General features: G+C 42.6%; 2 protein-coding genes across 3 annotated transcripts in view; both read left to right on the top strand.

The window, feature by feature from the left end:
• LOC311012962 (uncharacterized protein) overlaps nt 1-22,285 on the top strand; it is a 324,166-nt gene that overhangs the window by 195,823 nt on the left and 106,058 nt on the right. The window lies entirely within an intron of this gene.
• On the top strand, nt 1,859-17,023 carry LOC311012973 (uncharacterized protein). 2 transcript variants are annotated; one of them, XM_084008823.1, is made up of 6 exons: nt 1,859-1,993; nt 2,131-2,246; nt 4,660-5,218; nt 15,153-15,233; nt 15,611-15,691; nt 16,027-17,023. In XM_084008823.1, exons 2-6 carry the CDS (start codon nt 2,220-2,222, stop codon nt 16,959-16,961), a joined length of 1,683 nt encoding a protein of 560 aa, XP_083864949.1. In that variant the 5' UTR covers nt 1,859-1,993; nt 2,131-2,219; the 3' UTR covers nt 16,962-17,023. The 2 variants fall into 2 exon arrangements, with proteins under 2 accessions (XP_083864949.1, XP_083864950.1); XM_084008824.1 differs by lacking the exons at nt 1,859-1,993; nt 2,131-2,246; nt 4,660-5,218 and adding an exon at nt 12,907-13,031.

The raw sequence follows: 22,285 nt of genomic DNA on the forward strand, positions 1-22,285 counted from the left end.
AACTCGCACTTCTCCGCCTTTACAAAAAGGGAGTTCGCCAGGAGGCGCTGCAGGACCACCTGGACCTGGTGGACTTGTTCCTCTCTGGACCGGGCGATGAGGGGCAGATGATGCCCGCCGCCAGAGAGTCGTTGATATAATTGTCCATTGCCTCTCCTTCATGGGCTGCCAGGGAATACAGGTGGCCTCTAGGCAGAGCAGAGCCGGGTTGGAGATCGATGCTGCAGTCTATGCGGAGGAAGAGATGTAGCTTTGGCCTTGCTGAAGACCGCCCTGAAGTCCAGGTATTCCACAGGGACCCCCAGCACGTCGGATGCGGTACTGGAGAAGGGGTCGACTTGGGTGCGGCAGTTCACAGATGACACTGTAGACTGAACTTGCTTCAGGGAATGAGACAAAACATCCAGAGGGAACACGACCTGGAAGGTAACAGGAATCAATACGGCAGGCAGCAGTGTGCAGGCTTGGAATTTTGTCATTTTAGGGGCAAGGCCATTTGGCCTTCCTGTTCACATTTTTAAGGGCACAAAGGCCGTTTGGTTAAATTATGCTTGTTTTACCTTTCAGATTAATACCTTAACATTCTAATTCACCAAGAAACATTAATTATGTATTAAAACATCTTTTTTTATTTAAAAACATTGAAAAATATATACATATTGTAAAACATTGCATTTAGAGAGACTGTGAGTATGGGAGAGAGAGAGAGAGAGAGAGAGAGAGAGAGAGAGCGAGAGAGAGAGAGAGAATGTGTGTGTGAGAGAGATAACGTGAGTGAGAGAGGCTGAAAGAGGCTGTGTTATTTTTATTTTGTTTATTATTTTAGGTATTGCTTACCCTGAAGTCTCTTTTTGTTTGGTAAATAAATAACCATTTATTTTACTGCATCCGTTGCTTTGCATGTGATTATTCTGGGGAGCGGGGATCAGAGTCCTGGTAATACCTAGGCCGGGCGTAACAGGCAACAACATGAACCAACATTAATGTTAGGTTTAGGCAACAAAATGAACATAGAAACCAAACCAATAGATTGCATTTCATGACTGTGGAGGTGAGCGTGGTGCAGCATCTGGCTGCAGGAGAGAGAGGTGTGTGGAGGCGGCTCACAGGAACAGCATCAGCTGTTTAACGCAGCCGCAGGTGACGAGAGACGAGGAAGCGGATATATGCTTTGGAGGAAGACCAAAACTAGGAGCTGGAACTGCTGGGCATAAGAGATGAGTTAGAGCTTGGATCAGGCCCAAAAAATCCAGCCCGACCCTACTCGAGCCCATGCAAGCTCTGTCCCGATATAAACCTGACCATTTTTTAATAAGTGGGCTGTTATATCTGACGGTTTCAACTTCAATTCCAAGTTAGAATTATCCTAAAATATCACACATGTCTTAATCTGAAAATTCTCCATTCAGAATAAGGCATGATTACAAAATATCCAAATGGAATATGATGTTTACATGAGAAATTTCAAACTAGGACTATTGTCATATTCTGAATATTTGTGGAATATGAGAGTGTATGTAACTGTAGTCACTATTATTGCTTCATCACCATGAAAAAACTTTCACTCAATCGCACATACAAAATTCGCAACAGCACCAAATGTGGCTTAATCCACCGCTGAAAATAGTGCCAAAGAAATTATGTATTTCCTCCTGCTTATTCGATGACAACGAGTTTTAGGAGAAAATGATTAAACTCCATATTTGTTTTCTTTAAAGTTTACATCTTCAATAGAAACCAGTGGGTTTAATCCTTTACAGAGTAGTTTTGGTTCATGTTTTTTTCTTTCTTTTTTTTTGTCTCTTTGTCACTCTTTGATGGTTTAATCATTTTTCCTCCTCGACAAGAACAAAACGCAGGGAAACAAAAACATGCCCCTGACAGAATGTAACAGATTACAGTGGGAGGACAAACTAAGAAGAGCTGTGAAAGGAAAGATTAAAAGGGGAATCTGAAAGAGAAAAAGGAGGGCGATGGAGAGATAAACAGAGAGGTGTCTCTTCTTTCTGCTCTGTGATATTTTGTGCCGTTTCATGGTGAACAAGGTCACATTGCATGACAATAAGGACGCACCTCCCCTCCCTCCCACCTCCTCTCCTCATCCTAAGTCTTTGTCTGCAGGCCCGGCAGGTGAGACACGTCTTGAAAGAAGTTTTGTCTTGGGCAAGGTTTATAAATGGATCTCTTCAATCCTGATCATCTTCTCACAAATCCTTCTGATGATGCTGTGCCACTCGGACGGAGCGGTGAGTTTTTTCACAAAACACATTTATTTAAAATTTTTCAAGTCTGGCTTGGAAATAATCAAGTATGGTTTAGTTTAAATCCAGGTTTGACTAAATCAAACAAGGATGGACATTTAACAGCATACTAGCAGTAGTTGAAAAGGTGTAATGTATCTCTAAAATGCATCGGTAATCTAGTCAACGCCTAACTAATCTGTGTGGGTGAGAGCTGCAATAAATGTTTGTTTTGATCGTAGTTCATAAATGTGAATCTTCCACACATTTGTGTTGGACATTCATTAGTTTTCTGTCTAGATTATTATTGTTGTAACTAAACTGCTAAAGTGTGAACTTTCGTCTTCTGGTGTTTTTGGCAGAGACAGCTTCAGGTGAATCACCATCTCCTTCCTGACCAACATGGCAGTTTGTGAAATAGTCACAAATTCGAAATCTACTGATTCTTGTACATGGACACAAATTTTCCACTTTTTTTTCTTGCCTTTCAGCACAACGTTCAAACTAACATAGTTGGAAGCATCATTTGTGCGTGGACCGTGTTTTTTTTTCTGTCAGTCAACATTACACTTCAAAATTAAAGTTAGGTGTAGGCAAAAAAAGGAACGTTCGGTTGAGGAAAAAACATGTTTAGTCAACATAACTAACTAATTTATGCTGCCTTCACATCGTATCGGAATAATGGTGAATACGAGTTGCTCGGAATTTGCACATAAACATCCCTCGTCATAAATTTGAGTGGGAAACTCAAAAACAATTTTGATACCTTAGTTCCCGAGTTGGGGTGACCAGAACCTTTCAACATGGCGGAGAAAAAGGACAAATTCAGTAATGGATGGTATCTAATTCTTTATTTTTAACAGTGCCATAAGTATTAGCTGTTGCTTGTGTTCATAATTTATCTTCATATCTTCATAAAACACTCCTCTTCATATTTACCAATGCTATTTATCTTTCTATCCATAACAAATGGACTTAAGTCTGCTAGCATTGTGCAAAGTTGTTACATAAGCATTAAAACGAGTCCCAATTCCCCGATACGCAGGGAAAAGCAAACCTTATGTCCACCATCTTTTCAACATCACATTCTCATGATCCACATGTGGGAAGTAGGATCTTTCAAATAGCATGTGAAGACATAAGGCAACAATACCAAAGTTAGGTTTATGCAACAAAACAAATATTAGGTTTAGGCAAAACAAACAACACATGGTTTAGGCAACAAAATAAATGTTGGTTTAAGCAACACAAAAGACATTATTTTTAGGCAACAAAGCAAAAAAAATTGAAATATGAAAGTGAGGTTTAGGCAACAAAACAAATGCAAGGTTTAGGCAACAAAACGAAAGTTAGGTTAGCAACAAAACAAACGTTAGGCTCAGACAACAAAACGAAAGTTAGGTTTAGGCAACAAATCAAATATTAGGTTTAGGCAACTGATCAAGCGTTAGGTTTAGGCAACTAATCAAGCGTTAGGTTTAGGCAGAAAACTAACGCTAGGTTTAGACAAAAATAAAATCATTAGGTTGAGGCAGTTAATGAAAGTTAGGTGTAGGCAAAAAACAAATATTAGATTTAGGCAACAAAACAAATCTTTGGTTTAGGCAGAAAAACCAAAGTTAGGTGTAGGCAACAAATCAAACACTAGTTAGGCCAAAAAGCAAATGGTAGTATTAGGCAACAAAACAATCGTTAGGTTTAGGAAACCAAATAAACATTAAGTTAAGATGGAAAACTAACATTAGGTTTGGCAACAAAACAAATGGGAGCTTTATGCAACAAAACGTTAGGTTCACTTTCTCAATATTTATATACTGAATCAGTAGCTCTGGACGTCACGTACATGCATTTGGGTGACCACCACGAAAAATAATGTGTCCCTGTACATTATTCTAATTATGCATTCTAATGCATTTTGTGACTATTTCAATCAATCAATTAATCAATAAACCAATCAGTCAGCATGAGACTGGCTTGTCTGGGCAAGATAAGGTCAATACTTGGATTGTAACAAGATTTGTGGCCTGGCAGAAATGATGATAAATGTAAATGAAAGTGTGTTAAATTGTGTCTTGCTTTCATGTGCATATGAGACACTTGACATGGTAAATCCACTTTACTTCAACAGTAGTCCTCAAGTTAAGGTACCGCAGGTTCATTTGTTAAAAACAAGATAATAGAAAGAACATGCTTATAACAAATAACTAAGCAAAGTAGTTTGTGCGTGTGTGTGTGTGTGTGTGTGTGTGTGCTTGTGCACATAGTCAGATAAGATAATTTTACATGTTTCAGATCAAACTCTTAAATTAGTTTTTAATCATTTAAGTCATACAGAATGAACACAACCGACGTGTAAAGATGCAGTGTTATTATCTTACATTTTTTTCTCTCGACTCCCATCATCCTCCTATTCCGCCAGGTGTCTTTGAGGCTGCTGGGACTCCTCATCCTCTCCTCCCTCTGCTCTGCAATGTTTGAACCAGGAATCAGTAGCGAGGAGGTCAGTGGGGAAGGCCACTTCCCAATGAAAGGAGCTGCTGGTGGGGTCACACAACTGCAAAGTAGCGAGGAGGTCAGTGGGGAAGGCCACTTCCCAAGGAGAGGAGCTGCTGGTGGGGTCAAACAACGGCAAAGTAGCGAGGAGGTCAGTGGGGAAAGCCACTTCCCAAGGAGAGGAGCTGCTAGTGGGGTCACACAACTGCAAAATAGCGAGGAGTTCAGTGGGGATGGCCACTTCCCAATGCCGGAGAAGTTTAATATGGCTGAGTTAAATAAACCTCCCCACGCACGCAATAATACGCCCGTGATGTACAGATCCATCGACCCGAATATGCAACCCATTCCTACCGACTATTGTGAGATGCTGATGAATGCGCCGATACCGCCGCCTATCGAGCAGATTCCTTTATCCTGCATCTGCTCGCACTGTAAGGGCATCATGGGGCCCAAAGGTGACATTGGAGACCGGGGACTTCCAGGTATGTTGAAAATAATAATAATAATAATAATAATAATATTAATAATACTATTAATAATACATTTTACACAACAAGGACACCATACATACATAAAATACACTTTTAAAAGAAACAATCGAAGAACAAACAGTATAAAGTGACAAAGTGTTGAAACAATAAAGTAATGAAAATAATCCATCCATCAATCCATTGTCTACCGCTTATTCTGTATTTAGGGTCACGGGGGGCTGGAGCCGATCCCAGCTATCATTGGGCGAAGGCAGGGTACACCCTGGACAGGACGCCAGTCTAGTAATGAAAATAATAATAATAATTAATAATAAAGCAATTGACGTCAGATGGAATAGTCCTTTTAAAACAGATATGTTTTGAGTTGTGGTTTGAAATGTGTGAGTGAATCAATGTTCCTGAGTTGGGGTGGTAAGGAGTTTCAGAGACGAGGAGCAGAGCGGCTGAATGCCCTGCTCCCCATTGTGGTGAGACAGGCAGAGGGGATAGACAGGTGTATAGAGGAAGAGGATCTGAGAGAGCGAGGAGAGGAAATTTGGAGGTTGGACAGATAGGACTGAGTGAGGTTGTGGATGGCCTTGAATGTTAACAGAAGGATTTTATATTGGATGCGCAAATGAACTGGGAGCCAGTGGAGCTATTGAAGGGCAGGAGTGATGTTGTTCATGGAGGGGTTTGGTGATTATTCGGGCGGCTGAATTCTGGACAAGTTGAAGTTTATTGAGGGATTTGTGAGGGAGGCTGAAAAGGAGAGATGTACAGTAATCCAGGCGGGAAGTGACAAGACTGTGGACAAGGATGGCGGCCATATGGAAGGGAGAGAAGGGCAGAGACGATTAATGTTTCATAAGTGGTAGTATGCAGTCCGGGTAATGTTAGTGATATGGGGCTGGAAAGATAGTGTGCTGTCAAGGATGATACCCAGACTCTTAAAGGGATAGTTCGGAATTTTGGACATAATACCTATTTTCCAAGTGAGCCGGTGTGTTCGAGACGTCTGGAGACGTTTTCATTCAGTTCTTCTAGTTGCCGAGCTCGCTTGTGCTATGGCTAGCGCAAGTCAATGGTTCTAGTTAGCATGGCATTAAAAACACTCATACCGACTCCACAGTGCACCCGAGGCAAATAAATTGTAACGGCAGACTATCGATGTACATATCTGTGTTGATAGAATGTTTGAAATAAAACCAACCTTGCATTTTTAAGGATTTATGTCTCAGCAGCAGCAGCAGCGTGTCATACTTCCTAGTAGGCTATGGCAGCGGCGGAGTGATATCACCTAGCACTTATAAGTTACCGGTTCTATAATAGTTTGTTTACCTGCTGTCATTGCTACAGATGCAGAGTAGCCTGCAGTGCTAGTTTCTTCAATCTCACAGAAATGGACACTTTTGGAGAATATACTGAAACTCTGATGAGTTATTTTTCCACCCAAACCCAACCGTACCTGTACGAGCCTGAATATACAGAGGAAGAATTGCGCGAGAGGGATGCTCAAACGGGGCAGAACGTGAACGAGCGTCTGTGGAGACCGAGATAGCCCCCGCTGGAGCTGAGAACTGGGACCGAACAAACGGAGACTGGTGGTGCCAGGAGGGAATCCCCCGCAACGCGTCTGAGGGTTTTCGGTTCTCCAGATGGAGCAGAGGTTCGGGTTCGCGGTGCATAATTGTGGGTTCGCAGGGCCGTGTGCTGCCCGGTGTTTGAGTGAGCTCCGAGGGCTTTTCAGACAGCCTTTTCAGACACATCAGCGGTGTTCAGGTGTGTATTTACCGGCTGGATTCCGAGCAGCGCGTCTTTTTTGAGTTTTGAGTCCGCCGGAGCAAAGTAAAATTCCGCTGCTGCTGAGAAACTAGTCCCTCAAAAAATGAATGATTCATACGATGCAAGGTTAGTTTTGTTTCAAATATTATTCTATTAACACAGATATGTACATCGACAGTCTAGTGTTTTAATTGATTTGCCTTGGGTGCACTGTGGAGTGGGCAAGACTGTTTTTAATGCCATGCTAACTAGAACCATTGACTTGCGCTAGCCATAGCACAAGCAAACTAGAAGAACTGAATGAAATTTCTTGAAAACGTCTCCAGACGTCTCAAACACACCGGCTGAGTTGGAAAATAGGTCTTATGTCCAAAATTCCAAACTATCCCTTTAACCTGGGGGGATGGTGAAACAGAGGAATTATCGATAGTGAGAGAAAAGCTGTTGGTTTTGGATAAAATGGATTTAGGATATAGGGACAGTTCTCATGGTGAGAGAGGAGTGGATGATGGAAGAGATGAGGGGGACCAAGGAGGGGAGGGAGGCTTTAACAAGTTGTGTGGGGAAGGGGTCTAGTTGACAGGTGGATAGCTTGAACTTCATGATGAGTTCCATGACTTCTGAGGAAGTGGGGAGCCAGAAGGAGGAGAATGTGTGAGGGGGCGGATGAAAGTGAGATGTTATGCTAGAATGAGGGTTGGAGTCAAGGTGCTGGTGAATATTGTAGATTTTTGTAGTGATATAATGGAGTTGCAGAAGGAGGTTGTGTATAAATGAGGGGGGAAAAGTCATGTTGTTTGGTGATATTATGAGTAGGGTGAACAGTGATTTGAAGTTTCCTTGGTTTGCAGTAATTAAGCTGGAGTAAAAAAGGGTTTTGGATTTAGCGATGCAGTCCATATACTGTAGTGGATCACCTGTTTGGTGGAAAACAGGCTGCATTTGAAGGGTGACATGGAGCTGCTAGTGTGTTCGCACAACTGCAAAGTGAATCTTTCATGCAAATTTGACCACAGGTTAATTTGTGTTTATCCCCGTCACTCTCCTGCAGACAGGAGGAGGGGCTTACCTTCTTCGATATTTCCATAGGTGTCTCATTGTCTTTGCATTGACTTTGTATGCTATCAAGTTGCACAAAGAGTCCGCTTTGCGTTTGTTGTGAACTCACCATTAGAGTCCTGTTACATCCAGATATCTTACTGTCTTTTGTGATCGCTATGGTGTAAATAAGTAACCCTCTTCTGCAATTGAATACACAATAATACATCAACAAAAACTGGGCTTTAAGGAAGAAATATCATGTTGTAGAAAGATTCAATCTTGTTTGTAAATAACTAATTTTGTTTAGCAGCCATGGCTTTCCATTGTTTTATAGTGCGGCCAAATGCAAAGCATGTTATTCATGTGAGTTTGACCGCAGGATCTTTTATTTTTGTTTGCATCACTCGCTAGATGGTCCAGAGAGGAAGAGGAGGACCTTACCTCCATAGATGACATTTCTTTCAGACATTTCTTTCGATCATCAACCGTGGAAGACATAACCCCATCCCTACTTATCACCCGAAGGCCTACAAATGTAACACCAAACAGCATCATGTCTCTGGTCATAACATCATCTGGAGTTGCCCACAGAAACTGCCGCTTCCAGTGCTACTTAAGGCTAACCAGTGCCTTTGATGAACAGTTAGCTCGTAATCAATGCCAGGATCTCTTGTTTGACACAACTACAGCTGTTCCATCTCAGCTGCGGAGCGATTTCACAACTCGGAAAAAATCAGCAGCAATGGCAGCAACTCAATGCATTTAGGCATGACATGGTCAAGACGATCTGCTGCAGTTCAAACAAGCATCAGAATGGGGAAGAAGGTGATTTAAGTGACTTTGAACGTGGCATGGTTGTTGGTGCCAGACAGGCTGGTCTGAGTATTTCAGAAACTGCTGATCTACTGGGATTTTCACGCACAACCATCTCTAGGGTTTACAGAGAATGGTCCGAAAAAGAGAAAATATCCAGTGAGCGGCAGTTCTGTGGGCGCACATGCCTGGTTGATGCCAGAGGTCAGAGGAGAATGGCCAGACTGGTTCGAGCTGATAGAAAGGCAACAGTAACTCAAATAACCACTCATTACAACCGAGGTATGCAGAAGAGCATCTCTGAATGCACAACACGTCGAACTTTGGGGCGGATGGGCTACAGCAGCAGAAGACCACACCGGGTGCCACTCCTGTCAGCTAAGAACAGGAAACTGAGGCTACAATACGGACATGCTCCCCAAAATTGGACAATAGAAGATTGGAAAACGTTCCCTGGTCTGATGAGTCTCGATTTCTGCTGCGATATTCGGATGGTAGGGTCAGAATTTGGCGTCAACAACATGAAAGCATGGATCCATCCTGCCTTGTATCAATGGTTCAGGCTGGTGGTGGTGTAATGGTGTGGGGGATATTTTCTTGGCACACTTTTGGCCCATTAGTACCAATTGAGCATCGTGTCAACGCCACAGCCTACCTGAGTATTGTTGCTGACTATGTCCATCCCTTTATGACCACAGTGTACCCATCTCCTGATGGCTACTTCCAGCAGGATAACGCGCCATGTCATAAAGCGCGAATCATCTCAGACTGGTTTCTTGAACATGACAATGAGTTCACTGTACTCAAATGGCCTCCACAGTCACCAGATCTCAATCCAATAGAGCACCTTTGGGATGTGGTGGAACGGAGGTGATGCTATCATGTCAATATGGACCAAACTCTCTGAGGAATGTTTCCAGTACCTTGTTGAATCTATGCCACGAAGGATTAAGGCAGTTCTGAAGGCAAAAGGGGGTCCAACCTGGTACTAGCAAGGTGTACTTAATAAAGTGGCCGGTGAGTGTATATACATGGTTACTGGGAGATGACGTCAGTTGAGGAATCCATTGTTCCCTATGGATAATCTTATCCATGATAATGTTAATAAAATCCTGTAATCCGGGTCATGGCGGGCGGACGTGGTGTGTTGGCAGCTGCTCTCTTTTACACACTCATAGCAAATTTCTTGGGAGCTAAACATTCACATGAACAGGACTGCTTAGGTTTGATAACATTACATTAAAAAGCGACTTACAATAAGTACATTTGTCAAAAGAAAGAAACCACAACATATCATTGCCGATAAAGTAGGAGCTAAAAAAATAAACTGCTCAAAAAAATAAAGGGAACATCTAAACATTACATGCTAGTTCTCAATAAATAACATATCCCAGTTGGAAATCTTTATTCATTACAAAGTGCAATGCATTGACAAAACAACATAAGGACGATTAATGAAATCAAATCATAGATCTCATCTTATGGAGGTCACGGAGAATCATACTGAAAATTTTGTAGGGCTCTGGCTGTGCTCCTCCTGTTCCTCCTTGCACAAAGGAGCAGATATCGGTCCTGCTGTTGGGTTGTTGTCCTTCTTCGGCCCCCTCCACGTCTCCTGGTGTACTGGCCTGTCTCCTGGAATCTCCTCCATGCTCTTGACACTGTGCTGGGGGACACAGCTAACCTTCTTGCCACAGTGCACATTGATGTGCCATCCTGGATGAGTTGAACTAACTGGGCAACTTCTGTGGGTTGGAGAAACCGCCTCATGCTACCTCTAGTGGTGCAAACACTGCCAAAATTCAAAAAATAAAATAATATGCCAGAAAGGCCGATAACACCACCTGCAGAATCATTCCTTTTTAGGGATGTCTTGCTAATTGCCACTAATTTCCACCTGTGGTCTCTTCCATTTGCACAGCAGGTGAAATTGATTCCCAATCAGTGCTGCTTCCTAATTGAACAGGCTGATATCTCAGAAATCTGATTGACTTACAGTTACATTATGTTGTTTTATCTTTATTTTTTTTAAGCAGTGTAGAAACAAGTGTTAGGTCCTTGAAGTAGTAACTGTTCAGCAAGTATACCTTAAGAACAACAGTGCTATGATCAAAGTGCTATAGGTAAGAACATAGAAGTGACTTTTTATGCAGAGTCGAGGTGAAGTCTGAACAGGTGAGTCTTGAGTCTTTTTCGGAAAGAAAGAGGCCAGGAGTCCAGCCAGGAGAGAGTTGCAGTAGTCAATGCAGGAGATGACCAGTGCTTGGACCAGGAGTTGCATTGCATCCTTTGTGAGGAAAGTCCGAGCATTACAATGATTACATGGTTACTGTGATGCCCTCGACAGTGACCGACAGGTCCATGCGAGGGCAGTCTTTCCCTGGGATGAAGAGGAGTTTGGTTTTATGCAGGTTATGCTTGAGCTGAGCGCAGTTGTCCAGATAGAGATGTCTGACAGACATTCCGAAATGCGAGTTGCAACGTGGATGTCGGAGGTTGGGGGAAAAGAGAGGAACAGCTGGGTGTCATCTACGTCTGCTTGGGAGCTAAACATTCACATGAACGGGAGTGCTTAGGTTTGATAAGTAGTCTTAAATTGTTTGGACTTTGTTTTGTTTACAACCTTTATCCCCCCAGAGGCCTTTACTACGAAGCAGGATTTGGGCTTAGCGAGGTAACTTTAGAGTTAACCCTGGGTTTTCCGTCCTACAACGCTGGTTCACTTCTTACCAGGGTACCATGGTAACATATGCTGCAGAGCATATGTTTAAAAAAAAAGCAGCTTCCTTCCTTTCTCCAAACAAAATGTAGTTGAACAGAAGTTTCACTGGCTGCCCTTTATATGCAAGCTGAGCCCCTCCCTCCAATCAAGTCTATTGACAACAGCTGAGCTGGCTGAAACTAGGTAATTGCCCACTCAGTAAGATCAGCTTCACAAGTATTAAAACAACAAGCTATCTAGACAAGACTGAATGTTACAACTAGCTTTACTCATAGAATGCCTAAACCCAAATCTACAATTAGTTTCTGTCTTACCAACAAGTTACAAAGCAGCTTCCTTCCTTTCTCCAAACAAAATTTGCCGTTCAGTCTATTAGGCTTTCTGCTTTCTCTTGTGGACCATCTAACTCAGGTTCACCACAGGTTAAACTGAGCTCACCAACAGTCCCTTGAGGAGTTTTTAACAGACTGCGACGATTGCATCTGAGGATTTGTCCATCATCAGTTCTCACAGTGTATGTTCGTGGAGCAACTTCTTGCAGGACAGTCGCTTTTGTACTCCATCCATCAGCATCCTCAATCCTGACTGTGTTGTTGGTAGTCAGTGGAGGAATATGCTTGGTTGTTTTGTCATAGAATAACTTTTGCATAATTTTCTGCTGTCGTAGCTTATGTTCAATATTTGAGGGAATCTTTTGATTTAGGTTGTCGTTTGGATGACTCGGCAAGGTTGTTTGGAGCTTCCTCTTCATCAGCAGTTCAGCTGGTGATGAAGAGGTGATGCTCTGTAGCTCAATAGAGCCAGATATGGATCCAAGTCTCTGTCTGCAGCTTTCTTTAGGAGTTGCTTGAGAATGTGAACTTCCTTTTCAGCTTGCCCATTTGACTGTGAATAGTGTGGGCTTGACGTCACATGCTTGAAATCATATTGCACTGCAAACTTCTGCCATTATTTGCTGTTGAAGCAGGGGCCATTATCGCTCACCACAGTGCGTGGGATGCCATGCCTGGCGAAGATACATTTTGCATGTGTTATGACACAGGTTGATGACAAGTTTGCCAGCAGCGCCATCTCAGGGAAGTTTGAGTAGTAATCCATTACCACTAAATAGTCTTTACCCCTGAGATGAAACAAGTCCATTCCTACTTTATGCCATGGTGCTGTTGGCACCTGAGCTACCACCATAGGCTCTTTGCTCTGCTTGTTTCTGTGTTTCTGGCATGTTTCACATTTACTTATAAGTGTTTCAATGTCTTTGTTAAAGCTGCAGTCGTCAAGTCTGGCAGATGGAGTTGACTCAGTCAAATTTCGACTCAGTCAAACACTCACGCCCCTCCCCCTCTACCACCGAGCTCCTCCGCTCCCTCCCATCGAGTGCTTGTCAGTGCGCGTGCACCAGATTCCTGTGAACGCGTCCGTGTCTTCTCTCATCGATAAACGGCATGGAGTACACGCTACACAGAGGTAGGCTGGCTAACTAACTAACTCATAGATAGCAACTGCTAACGTCATGTAGCATTCACTAGCTTGAGGTGTGTGCCTGTGATATTGTAACATGTGTGAGGGGGGAGGTGGGATCTGTGGCGTGTGCACGAACTGTGAAGTGCGCGGAGTGGACAGGATGATATGGGCGTAGTGGAATTTTGCAAAACAAACAACAAGCTCTACGTGCACGTAGAGGCGCGTTTTTTTTCTAAAACCGGATGATTTATGTTGTTCTATCGGAGCATAGTGTCCGTTTCAGTGAATATGATCAAACAAATGTTACCGACTGCGACTTTAAGTCCAGGCCAGAAAACCGACATTCCTGCCCTTTTTTAACAGCAGACCATCCACAGTACTAAGCTCACCTCTGACATGGTAAAATTGTGGACATGAACCAGCTGGCCATCCATCATCCATGTTCCTCATGACATGCTGTAGCTCTGCATCCTTTGCTGTAGCCTTAGCAATTTGTCTCGACTTTCAGACACAGGCAGTGTTGCCGACACCATGTTCACATGACACTGTATGTCCTCGTCGGTTGCACTCACACTACTGCCTGTAGTTGCTCTGGATAGGGCATCAGCAAGGACTAGGTGTTTACCTGGAGTATATATCAGTTCAAAATCCTACCTTTGCATCTTCATCATTAACCACTGAATCCGTGGAGACATTTCATTCAGATTCTTTTTGATGATGGCGACCAGTGGTCGATGATCATTCTTCACTGTGAAAGACGGCAGGCCGTACACATAGCGATGAAACCACTCCAAACCATACGCCAGTCCCAAACACTCTTTTTCGATCCGAGCATATCGGCATTTAGATGTTGTCATAGCCTGAGATGCATAGGCTACCGGTTTCCAGTGCTCACCCTCAGCCTGGAGCAGAACAGCAACAATACCATCTTTGGAGGCATCTGTAGACAGTTTTATCCTCTTCGCGTGGTCATAAAATGACAATGCTGGTGCTGTGGTAAGTGTGTTCTTGAGTTCTTGCCACTCCTGCTCATGTTTCACTGTCCATTTACACTCACAGTCCCTGTGCTGAAGCTCCCGTATGCATGATGTCTTTGCTGTCAGATTGGGAATGAATATACCTATGAAATTGACCATCACCATGATGTGTAGCACACCTGTTTTGTCTGTGGGCCTTGGCCTGTTCTGTATTGCATGTATTTTGTCTTGATCTGGTTGGACAACGCATGCAGACAGCTTGTCTCCAAGGAAGCGGATCTCTTGAACGCCAAACTCACATTTACATTTGTTGAGTTTTATTCCATACTTTTGTATGAGCTCTATAATCCTGTTATGCCTTTCATTGTGCTCTTGGGCTGTGAACCCCCATATGATGATGTCATCAATGTAGACTCAAACTCACTCCCTTCGGCAGTGTCTGCCGAAGGGAGTATTAAAGGTACTTGTGCTGCTTTCATCCAGTTCCAGCTGCCAGAAGCCTTGTGAGACGTCAAGCTTCGTGAAGTAGCTGGCAGCTGACATTTCACTGATGATCTCTTCACGTGTTTGATAATGTTCACGCTTAATGCTCTCATTTAGGTCTTTAGGGTCCATACATATTCTCAACTCTCCATTCTTTTTCTTTGTGATGACCATTGAGTTGACCCAGTCTGTAGTCTCCTCAACCTTTTTAATCACCCCTAGCATGATCTTTCTTTCAAGTTCTTTAGTCTTTCAGTGGAGCAGGAACTCTGCATGCTGCATGCACAACTGGTTGGGCCCCTTCTTTCAACTGTTGTTATATGTGAAGGGCAAAACACCAAAATCCTTGAAATCATCTGAAAAGTTCTGGACTATTGTGTCCATAGAGTCATTGACTGGGTTTATGGTTGGAACGATGCGACACACACACACGCACACACACACACACACACACACACACACGCACACACACGCACACACAGACACACACAAACACGTCCATGTAAAGAAGGCTACATTTCTAGGCTGCATTTTAAGGAGTCTTTGCATTGAAACAGACTTGTCGCAACTACTGTGATGCATTCAGTCTCCCAATGCAGCCTCCAAATGATGCAGCTGCTGAATTGGGACAAAGCTAGTAACCACAACTGTAATTTCTGATCAGGTGCACCTGGAAGTCCTGGGAGACGAGGAATGATGGGGTTCATTGGCCGTCCAGGATTCACGGGCCCTCAGGGAATTAAGGGTGAGTTATGCATCAAAATGTCTCCATCACTTGTAACGAAAACAAATCCAACACAACCTCTGTGATGTTGTGGCAGTTTGGGCCTGTACACCTACAAGCTAACTTGGCCATCACTGTAGACAGTGCAGTTCAGTGGGGTATTGTGTGCAATCCCGCTGATACCTTACCACACCTCGTAACAAGTTTATAAGAATGGAGGTTACGGGTGGATATTACTTTCATGGGTCCAGGTTGTTTTGTTTTTTGTTTCTTTGCCTAGCTTAGCATAAACACAAGGGATTGTTTCTTATCACTCTAAACAAATATTGATTTATTGTGTTACTACATTTAATTTATTTTGATATAATGTTTGTAATTGTCTTTGTCTGTGGTTACAGGTCAGAAGGGAGACATGGGTGAGAAAGGGGATCCCGGCACTGTCGGTTTCACCGGGATGAAGGGCAGGATGGGCTTGAAAGGTCTGAAGTGTTATTAATGTCACATAGACACCACTATCACCAGGACAACGTAATTCGTCACCAATTCAAAAATAAAACAGTTTTATGTCATGACATTGCAATGGTTAAGATTTTGGTTGGGTTTAGGCACTTATATTACATTTCGAAAGGACTATGCTTCATTAACGTCAGGGGACATTCATCGTCATGGCTATATCAATAACTACTTGTTTAAAGTCTTAAAAGTCTTGGCTGCCAGCATAATTCCTGCAACCACAAGAGAGCTTTGTCACTTGAATGTAAACATATTGTGTATGCCTAACTGTAATATAAATATTCCTGATGTACGTCTCCAGGACAAAAAGGAGACCAAGGAAAGGATGGCCCCCCAGGATCACAGGGTCCCCAGGGAGAAACCGGTACATGCCCTGCCTCCTGTGAGAGTCTCCAGGGTCCCCCAGGTGAACAAGGTGTTGCTGGACCAGCTGGAACCCGGGGCCTGCCTGGGGTCCAAGGAGTGATGGGACCCAAGGGTATTATGGGTGCTAAGGGTGACATGGGTGTAACTGGTGAGCCTGGAATGAATGGCAAGAAAGGTGATCAAGGGGATCAGGGGGTGTGCGAGTGCACAGATGGGGCAGACGGCTCTGATGGGGTACCAGGAGAAAAGGGACATAAAGGGGACAAAGGTGACACTGGTGCCCAGGGGGTACAGGGCCCCATTGGGCTAAAAGGCCAAGAGGGCATCATGGGTCTCATGGGGATTCCCGGGCCCTGCTCCCCAGCCATTCAATCAGCATTCTCTGCATCTATCAACCAGTCATTTCCTGCTCCAAACTGGCCTGTTCCTTTCCCACTCGTAATTTTAAACCTGCGTGAGAACTTCAACCCACACATGGGCATGTACACGGCCCCTGTCAACGGCACCTACCTTTTCACCTTCAACCTGGCCGTCGCCGGAAAGCCTCTTATAGTCGGCCTGTTTCAGAACTTCCGCCCTATAGTCAAAGTAACAGAAGCCACTGACCTGTCAACCACCAGCCAGACTGTCATCCTCCATCTCACCATGGGAAACATGGTGTGGCTGCAGGTGAAGGACGATTCCAGTAACGGCATGAACACCGGGGCAGATAGCAGCAGCACGTTCTCAGGGTCTCTGTTGTACCCTGACTCCTGTGAAAGGCCCCTGGGAAGATCACACATTCCTCCATCTTCACCGACATTTGGTCCATCCACCTTCAACTGGGGTTCTGCCATCCTCCCCCCCACAACCCCCACCCCTCCACCATAGTAGGCTCCAGTCAGTCAATCACGTTGTTGACGAAGCAGCTTCACACACCCAATCAAACACTCATTAAATGTTTTAAAGGAGGGGTATTCTCCTTAAGCTGCCCCTACCCATTTCCCTCCCTTCTAGTTTGAAATACATAATTTAGCTAAATGTAACATTATCTTACCTGATATGTTTTATCCAGCAACTTGTGGGCTTTTAGTCTTTCTAATAACATATTCAACAGTTAAAGGACAAAATGCAACCTTCTTCACATGCAAATTCATCTTTTAAATTCCCATATAAGTATTCCCACATATAAGTAATTCATGGCACAACAGGATCTAAAAATAATCAGTCTCTTGCTGTTGACTACTGTATTGGACTTGACTTTGCCTCTCTATTTTAATAGCATATTTACATATTTGGAAACATTCAACAGCTGCACTGTGGGCATTGAATGGTTTTACAGTACATATCCATCAGCCATCAGTGAGGATGACGAATGGAAATGGCCTTTTAGGAACATTTAGGTGATATTTAATATTCAATATCTTCCATTTGTCATCAGCAGAAAAAACAATCCACTGCAAAAACAAGATAACCTGGGTGATCCTCTGACATTTCCTCTAGCACCACCATGAGGTTAACATTTTTGGTTTTGCATGAAATATCTCAATACCTGTTGGACAGAATTCCCTGTAAAGTGGTTCAGCCATTTAGAATGAATTTTAATATTTTTGGTCATCCTCTGATTTCTAGCGCTATCATCAGCCTGTTGTATTGGTATGTGATGCAAGAAAATACCCTTCCTTTAAACGTGGAGATAAATTCTCTTTTATGATTCAGCGCTAACTGAAATATGATTGCAGGCTTACGAATCCAGGCTTAGTGTAGGCTTACACATGGCAACTTGGCATTTGATCATGCACTTACTTTAATAAATAAAAGTAACTTTTCAGTCCCCTGTAGGGGTTCAGATCTAATGCTAAATGTTTTAAAAGCATTTTGCATCCTCAGAGTAAATGTGTTTTAAATCCTTGCGTTCTGCTCGCTGCATATTAGTTTTAGAGCCTTTATAATCCCGCCGTTGCTAACTGTTAGTCACTTTATTGCAGACAAAAGCGACAGAATCGAGTTTGACAATATACTCAGAGTATCAAATTTGTTTCTTGTTTGAATGGAAAGAAGATCGGAGAATGGAAGAATATTCAATTGGTGTAGTGTTGGCTAATAAATCCTTATCACACAGAGACGTGTCACCCTGACAAAGATGTTTAACTGTGTTGTTGTCGGCACTCCTGTCTCCTTTCATGTGCCGTGCCTCACGTTTTTCCCAAAGTTTTTTAGGTGTGCATAAAAGTTAACAAGTTCCTTCCTGTTTTGATGCCAGTAGATTTGGTAGGAACGGAAAACAATAAATGCAGACCAAAGGATGATATTAGTGTCTTTAATTGCAATAAACTACATAAATATTCAGTATCTATACATGGTCTTTTATCCCTCATCCAGCAAGCAACAGCAAGAACTCTACGTCTGCTTGAATCCACATTTGATCGTCTGGTTTATCACACAACAACCACCGCCTCACCCCCTACACAGGCTCATCAACAATTTGCCCAACACGCTTTGGCAAGGGGCATTTTTCAAGTGGCTCCGCTTGTTGCGTGTCAAGTGTCTTGGTGTGATCAGGGCTTCAGTTTTGCTTTAGCTAGAAATAGCTTCCAAAATATTTTATTCCATATATTTCCAAGATAACTGTGTGGAAGACAGTGTGAAGAACCGGGCCGGCTGACCCAGATGACTCACTGATGAGGGGGTTGAGCTTGTTGTGCTCTGGTTTGGTTGAGAATATAGACATGAATGAAACCTGATGTATGTTTTGAAGACACTACAGGGTGATAGATATCACCATGAAACTTCCTTGGTTGATTACTGAAATTAAGACAAATATGTTTTGTATTACAATTTTCCTGAAATGTTGTGTTTATATATGCCAATTATGCATTATCTACTGTTAACTTTTGGCGAATGAAGGAAAAATCTACAGATGCAAATAAACAAAGTAGAAAAATAACCACCTTGGATGTTTTCTTTTACGAGTCCAAACAAAGACTTGTTATGGAAGATAAATAGACCAAAACTTCTACACTGACCAGTGCATGAAACTGTTTTAGCCTCTGTTTCCCCTTTATAGCAAAGAAAAATCAAAACAGCAGTTCCAAAAATTACCTAAAAAACTGCATCACACCAAGCGAAAGCTGCTAATGCAAGAACAAATCAGCTTTTATTGTCACAAACTGCACAGTCACACAGAGCATCACATGTCCTTTGACTGTCAGAAAATATTCTTCTTTTAAGTGTTAAATGTTTAAAGCCAGCAGCAGTTTTACAGTGACCAAGGAGTCAGTCCAATCATTTCCTTCAGAGCTGAGCCCGCAGAAAACTCTGCCGTCTGAAATTGTGATTTAGCAATTAGAGCAAACTAATTTGCAAACTATTTCTTTCTTTCAGGGAAATGCAGAGACTATTTTATTTACAAAAATAATTCAACTTCAACTTTAACTGAACCAACTTCTTTGCCTTCTTCAACCTCACACAGTTGTTCTTTGATTGTCGAACATTAACAGATATTTAGAACTAAACATGCAATCAGAAATTAGCCGTTTTACTGAAAAAGCACAGAATTCCTCTTACAAAACAACTTTACAAAGATTTGTCACTATTCAAGGACCACAGCGTTGGTTTTGCATGTTCAGCTCACAAAAATCAACTTTGAGTATTAGCTTCTAGCTCTTGGAAGCGTTTTCCAGTAACGACTAGCATTGGAGTAGTAACGTGGAGACATAACGATACCATAATGATTAAAGTACCCCAAATAAAGTACAAGTACAAGTGTGAAGTCAATGTTTGTCCAATACACCTCCAACCCATCAATAAAGCACATACTCATTGATTAAACTCAATAATCCTCACTTTATTACATAGGCTGCACAGTGGTGTAGTGGTTAGTCCCTGGTTAAATTCTCGGTTTGGGTTCCTTCTGTATGGAATTTGCATGTTCTCTCCAGGCTCACCGGTGCAGTTGATGGATAGATGATATATATCTAATAAATGTCACTGTCACTTGCGTCACCTACTCTGACAGAATGCAAAGACTTTCAATGTATGGTTAGCAGAAATGTACAATGCCAACTTTTTTATATTTATTAAATAAAGTAAATAATTAACGTTTTGGGCAGCTACATCCAGACTGCAAGGTTGAGTCTGTCCAGCTCTCACCAACCCCACTGTACAAAGCTAAAGATGTTTCCAGCGGACACAGTTAGAGACTAGCTTGTGGACACATTGCATCATTTAGCAGCTAAAGAGACAGATATTTCTCTCAGGAGTTGGTGGAGACCAAAAACAGTGCTATATTTGACTGACATGTCAGGAAACACAATGACTTTATTGGATGTGGACATAAATAGCTGATTGCTAACTCGTTAGAATTAACAAAAAGATAAAAGATGTGTGATGCTTGTCATTTTGTTTTGGAGCCTTTCTGCCTCTAGCATTCGCAGTTAAGTACACCCACGTTGTACTAAAACATGCAAAAACACAGCCATGGTCCTTGAAAGTCTCAACTTCTTTTCTAGAACAAACTCTGGCGCGACTCAAACCCCCAGCTGTTTCTGTTTCAGCTGTCATGGCCAACTCTCTTCTTTATTTCTCTTTGGGCACCATGTCATCACCGCCTGACACATTTCCATCTTCATCCTCGTCATCAATCATCCCCTTCAGGTAGGAGCGCTTGAACTCCTGGAACTCCATCTCCTCCTCCAGCTCACTGCAGAAGACAGTTATATATACAATAAACTGAGATAATAAATCAAGTGAGAAGTAAACTAATAGACTTCTATACAATCACACTTTTTGCAACAATACCTTGCCCATCAAAATGACGAGAATGAGAAAGTCAAACGCAACCATTGATGATGAAGTAATAACATATAGTAGTAATAAATCCTGATCTTGTCCCTTGATGAAGTAAACAAAAGCCACAGAGAAGGAATCAACTCTGAGTTATGCCAGTTATGCATAAGACTGAATGGATTTGTAGGATTTGTACCGCTGTTACCTGCACAGTAGTCAGCCTTGCTAACCAAAGCATTACATAATTGTCTCCCACGCCAACTGTCTCTTCCTTGCATCAGCTGTGTTGCACCGCGTTCTAAGGATGAGCAAGAAGTAATATCTCTAACTCTCTCTCGGTTGCCATGGTGACTCGTAGTATTAGAGCTCCTTTGATGATGGCTTTTTATGGCATAACTCAGAGTTAGCATTCTCTGAGTTGATCCAGAACAGCTATTCTGGAACCGAAAAGTCAGAGATTCCCATCTCAGGGTCGGTCAACTCAGAGTTCAGGCTTATGTTCAGAGATTGGTAAACCTGCATTCTGGAATACAGGCCAGCTGTATGAGTCGCACAATTAGGCCTGTTAATGTATTCATTTATTAATTAATTCCACCTCTACAGACTGCTTCTACGAAAGTTAAACAATATTGAAATGAATGTATTTAATGTTTACTTGGAAAACCAACTTACTTCTCCTTCACTGTTGGCAGCAATAAAATAGAAAATACAGAAGGTTTAGTTAGTCAACTTCATTTCACCCAATTAGGAAAATCATGTATGAACACATTCATATCCATAAGGGATAATGCTTGACAAGGTTTCCATTATCAGGAATTAATGGAGGACGTGGAAGCCAGAACTGCCTGACACAGTGGAAAGACATTATCCTGCTCCCATTATCCAATTGAAACATTGTTTACTGTTCCAGTAAATAGGATGATCCTTGGATACAACCTGGCAATGGGATATATTTCTAGTCCAATCCTAGCATAGAACCCATCGCTTCAGGTATGAGCCAGAAAGCTAATGTTTGCTCACAAGATTCCAGGTGAATCATTGTGCATGGCTGACAAATGTGTGCGTTGAACAAAAAGACTAGCTAGTTATGTCATCGTCTCCAAATCAATATCAATGTTTTCAGAGTGGGACATCTGCAAAGCTTGCTGTCCTCATGAACTGATCCCATTTAAGCGGAAGATGGATGGATGGTTGGATGGATGGATGGTTGGATGGATGGATGGATGGATGGATGGATGGATGGATGGATGGTTGGATGGATGGTGGTTTGGTGGATGGATGGATGGATGGATGGATGGAATGATGGATGGGTGGTTGGATGGATGGATGGATGGATGGGTGGATGGATGGATGGTTGGGTGGGTGGGTGGTTGGATGGATGGTTGGGTGGGTGGGTGGTTGGATGCATGGATGGATGGAATGATGGA

This window comes from Eutrigla gurnardus (assembly GCF_963514095.1).
Source record: "Eutrigla gurnardus genome assembly, chromosome: 4".
Lineage (NCBI taxonomy): Eukaryota > Metazoa > Chordata > Actinopteri > Perciformes > Triglidae > Eutrigla > Eutrigla gurnardus.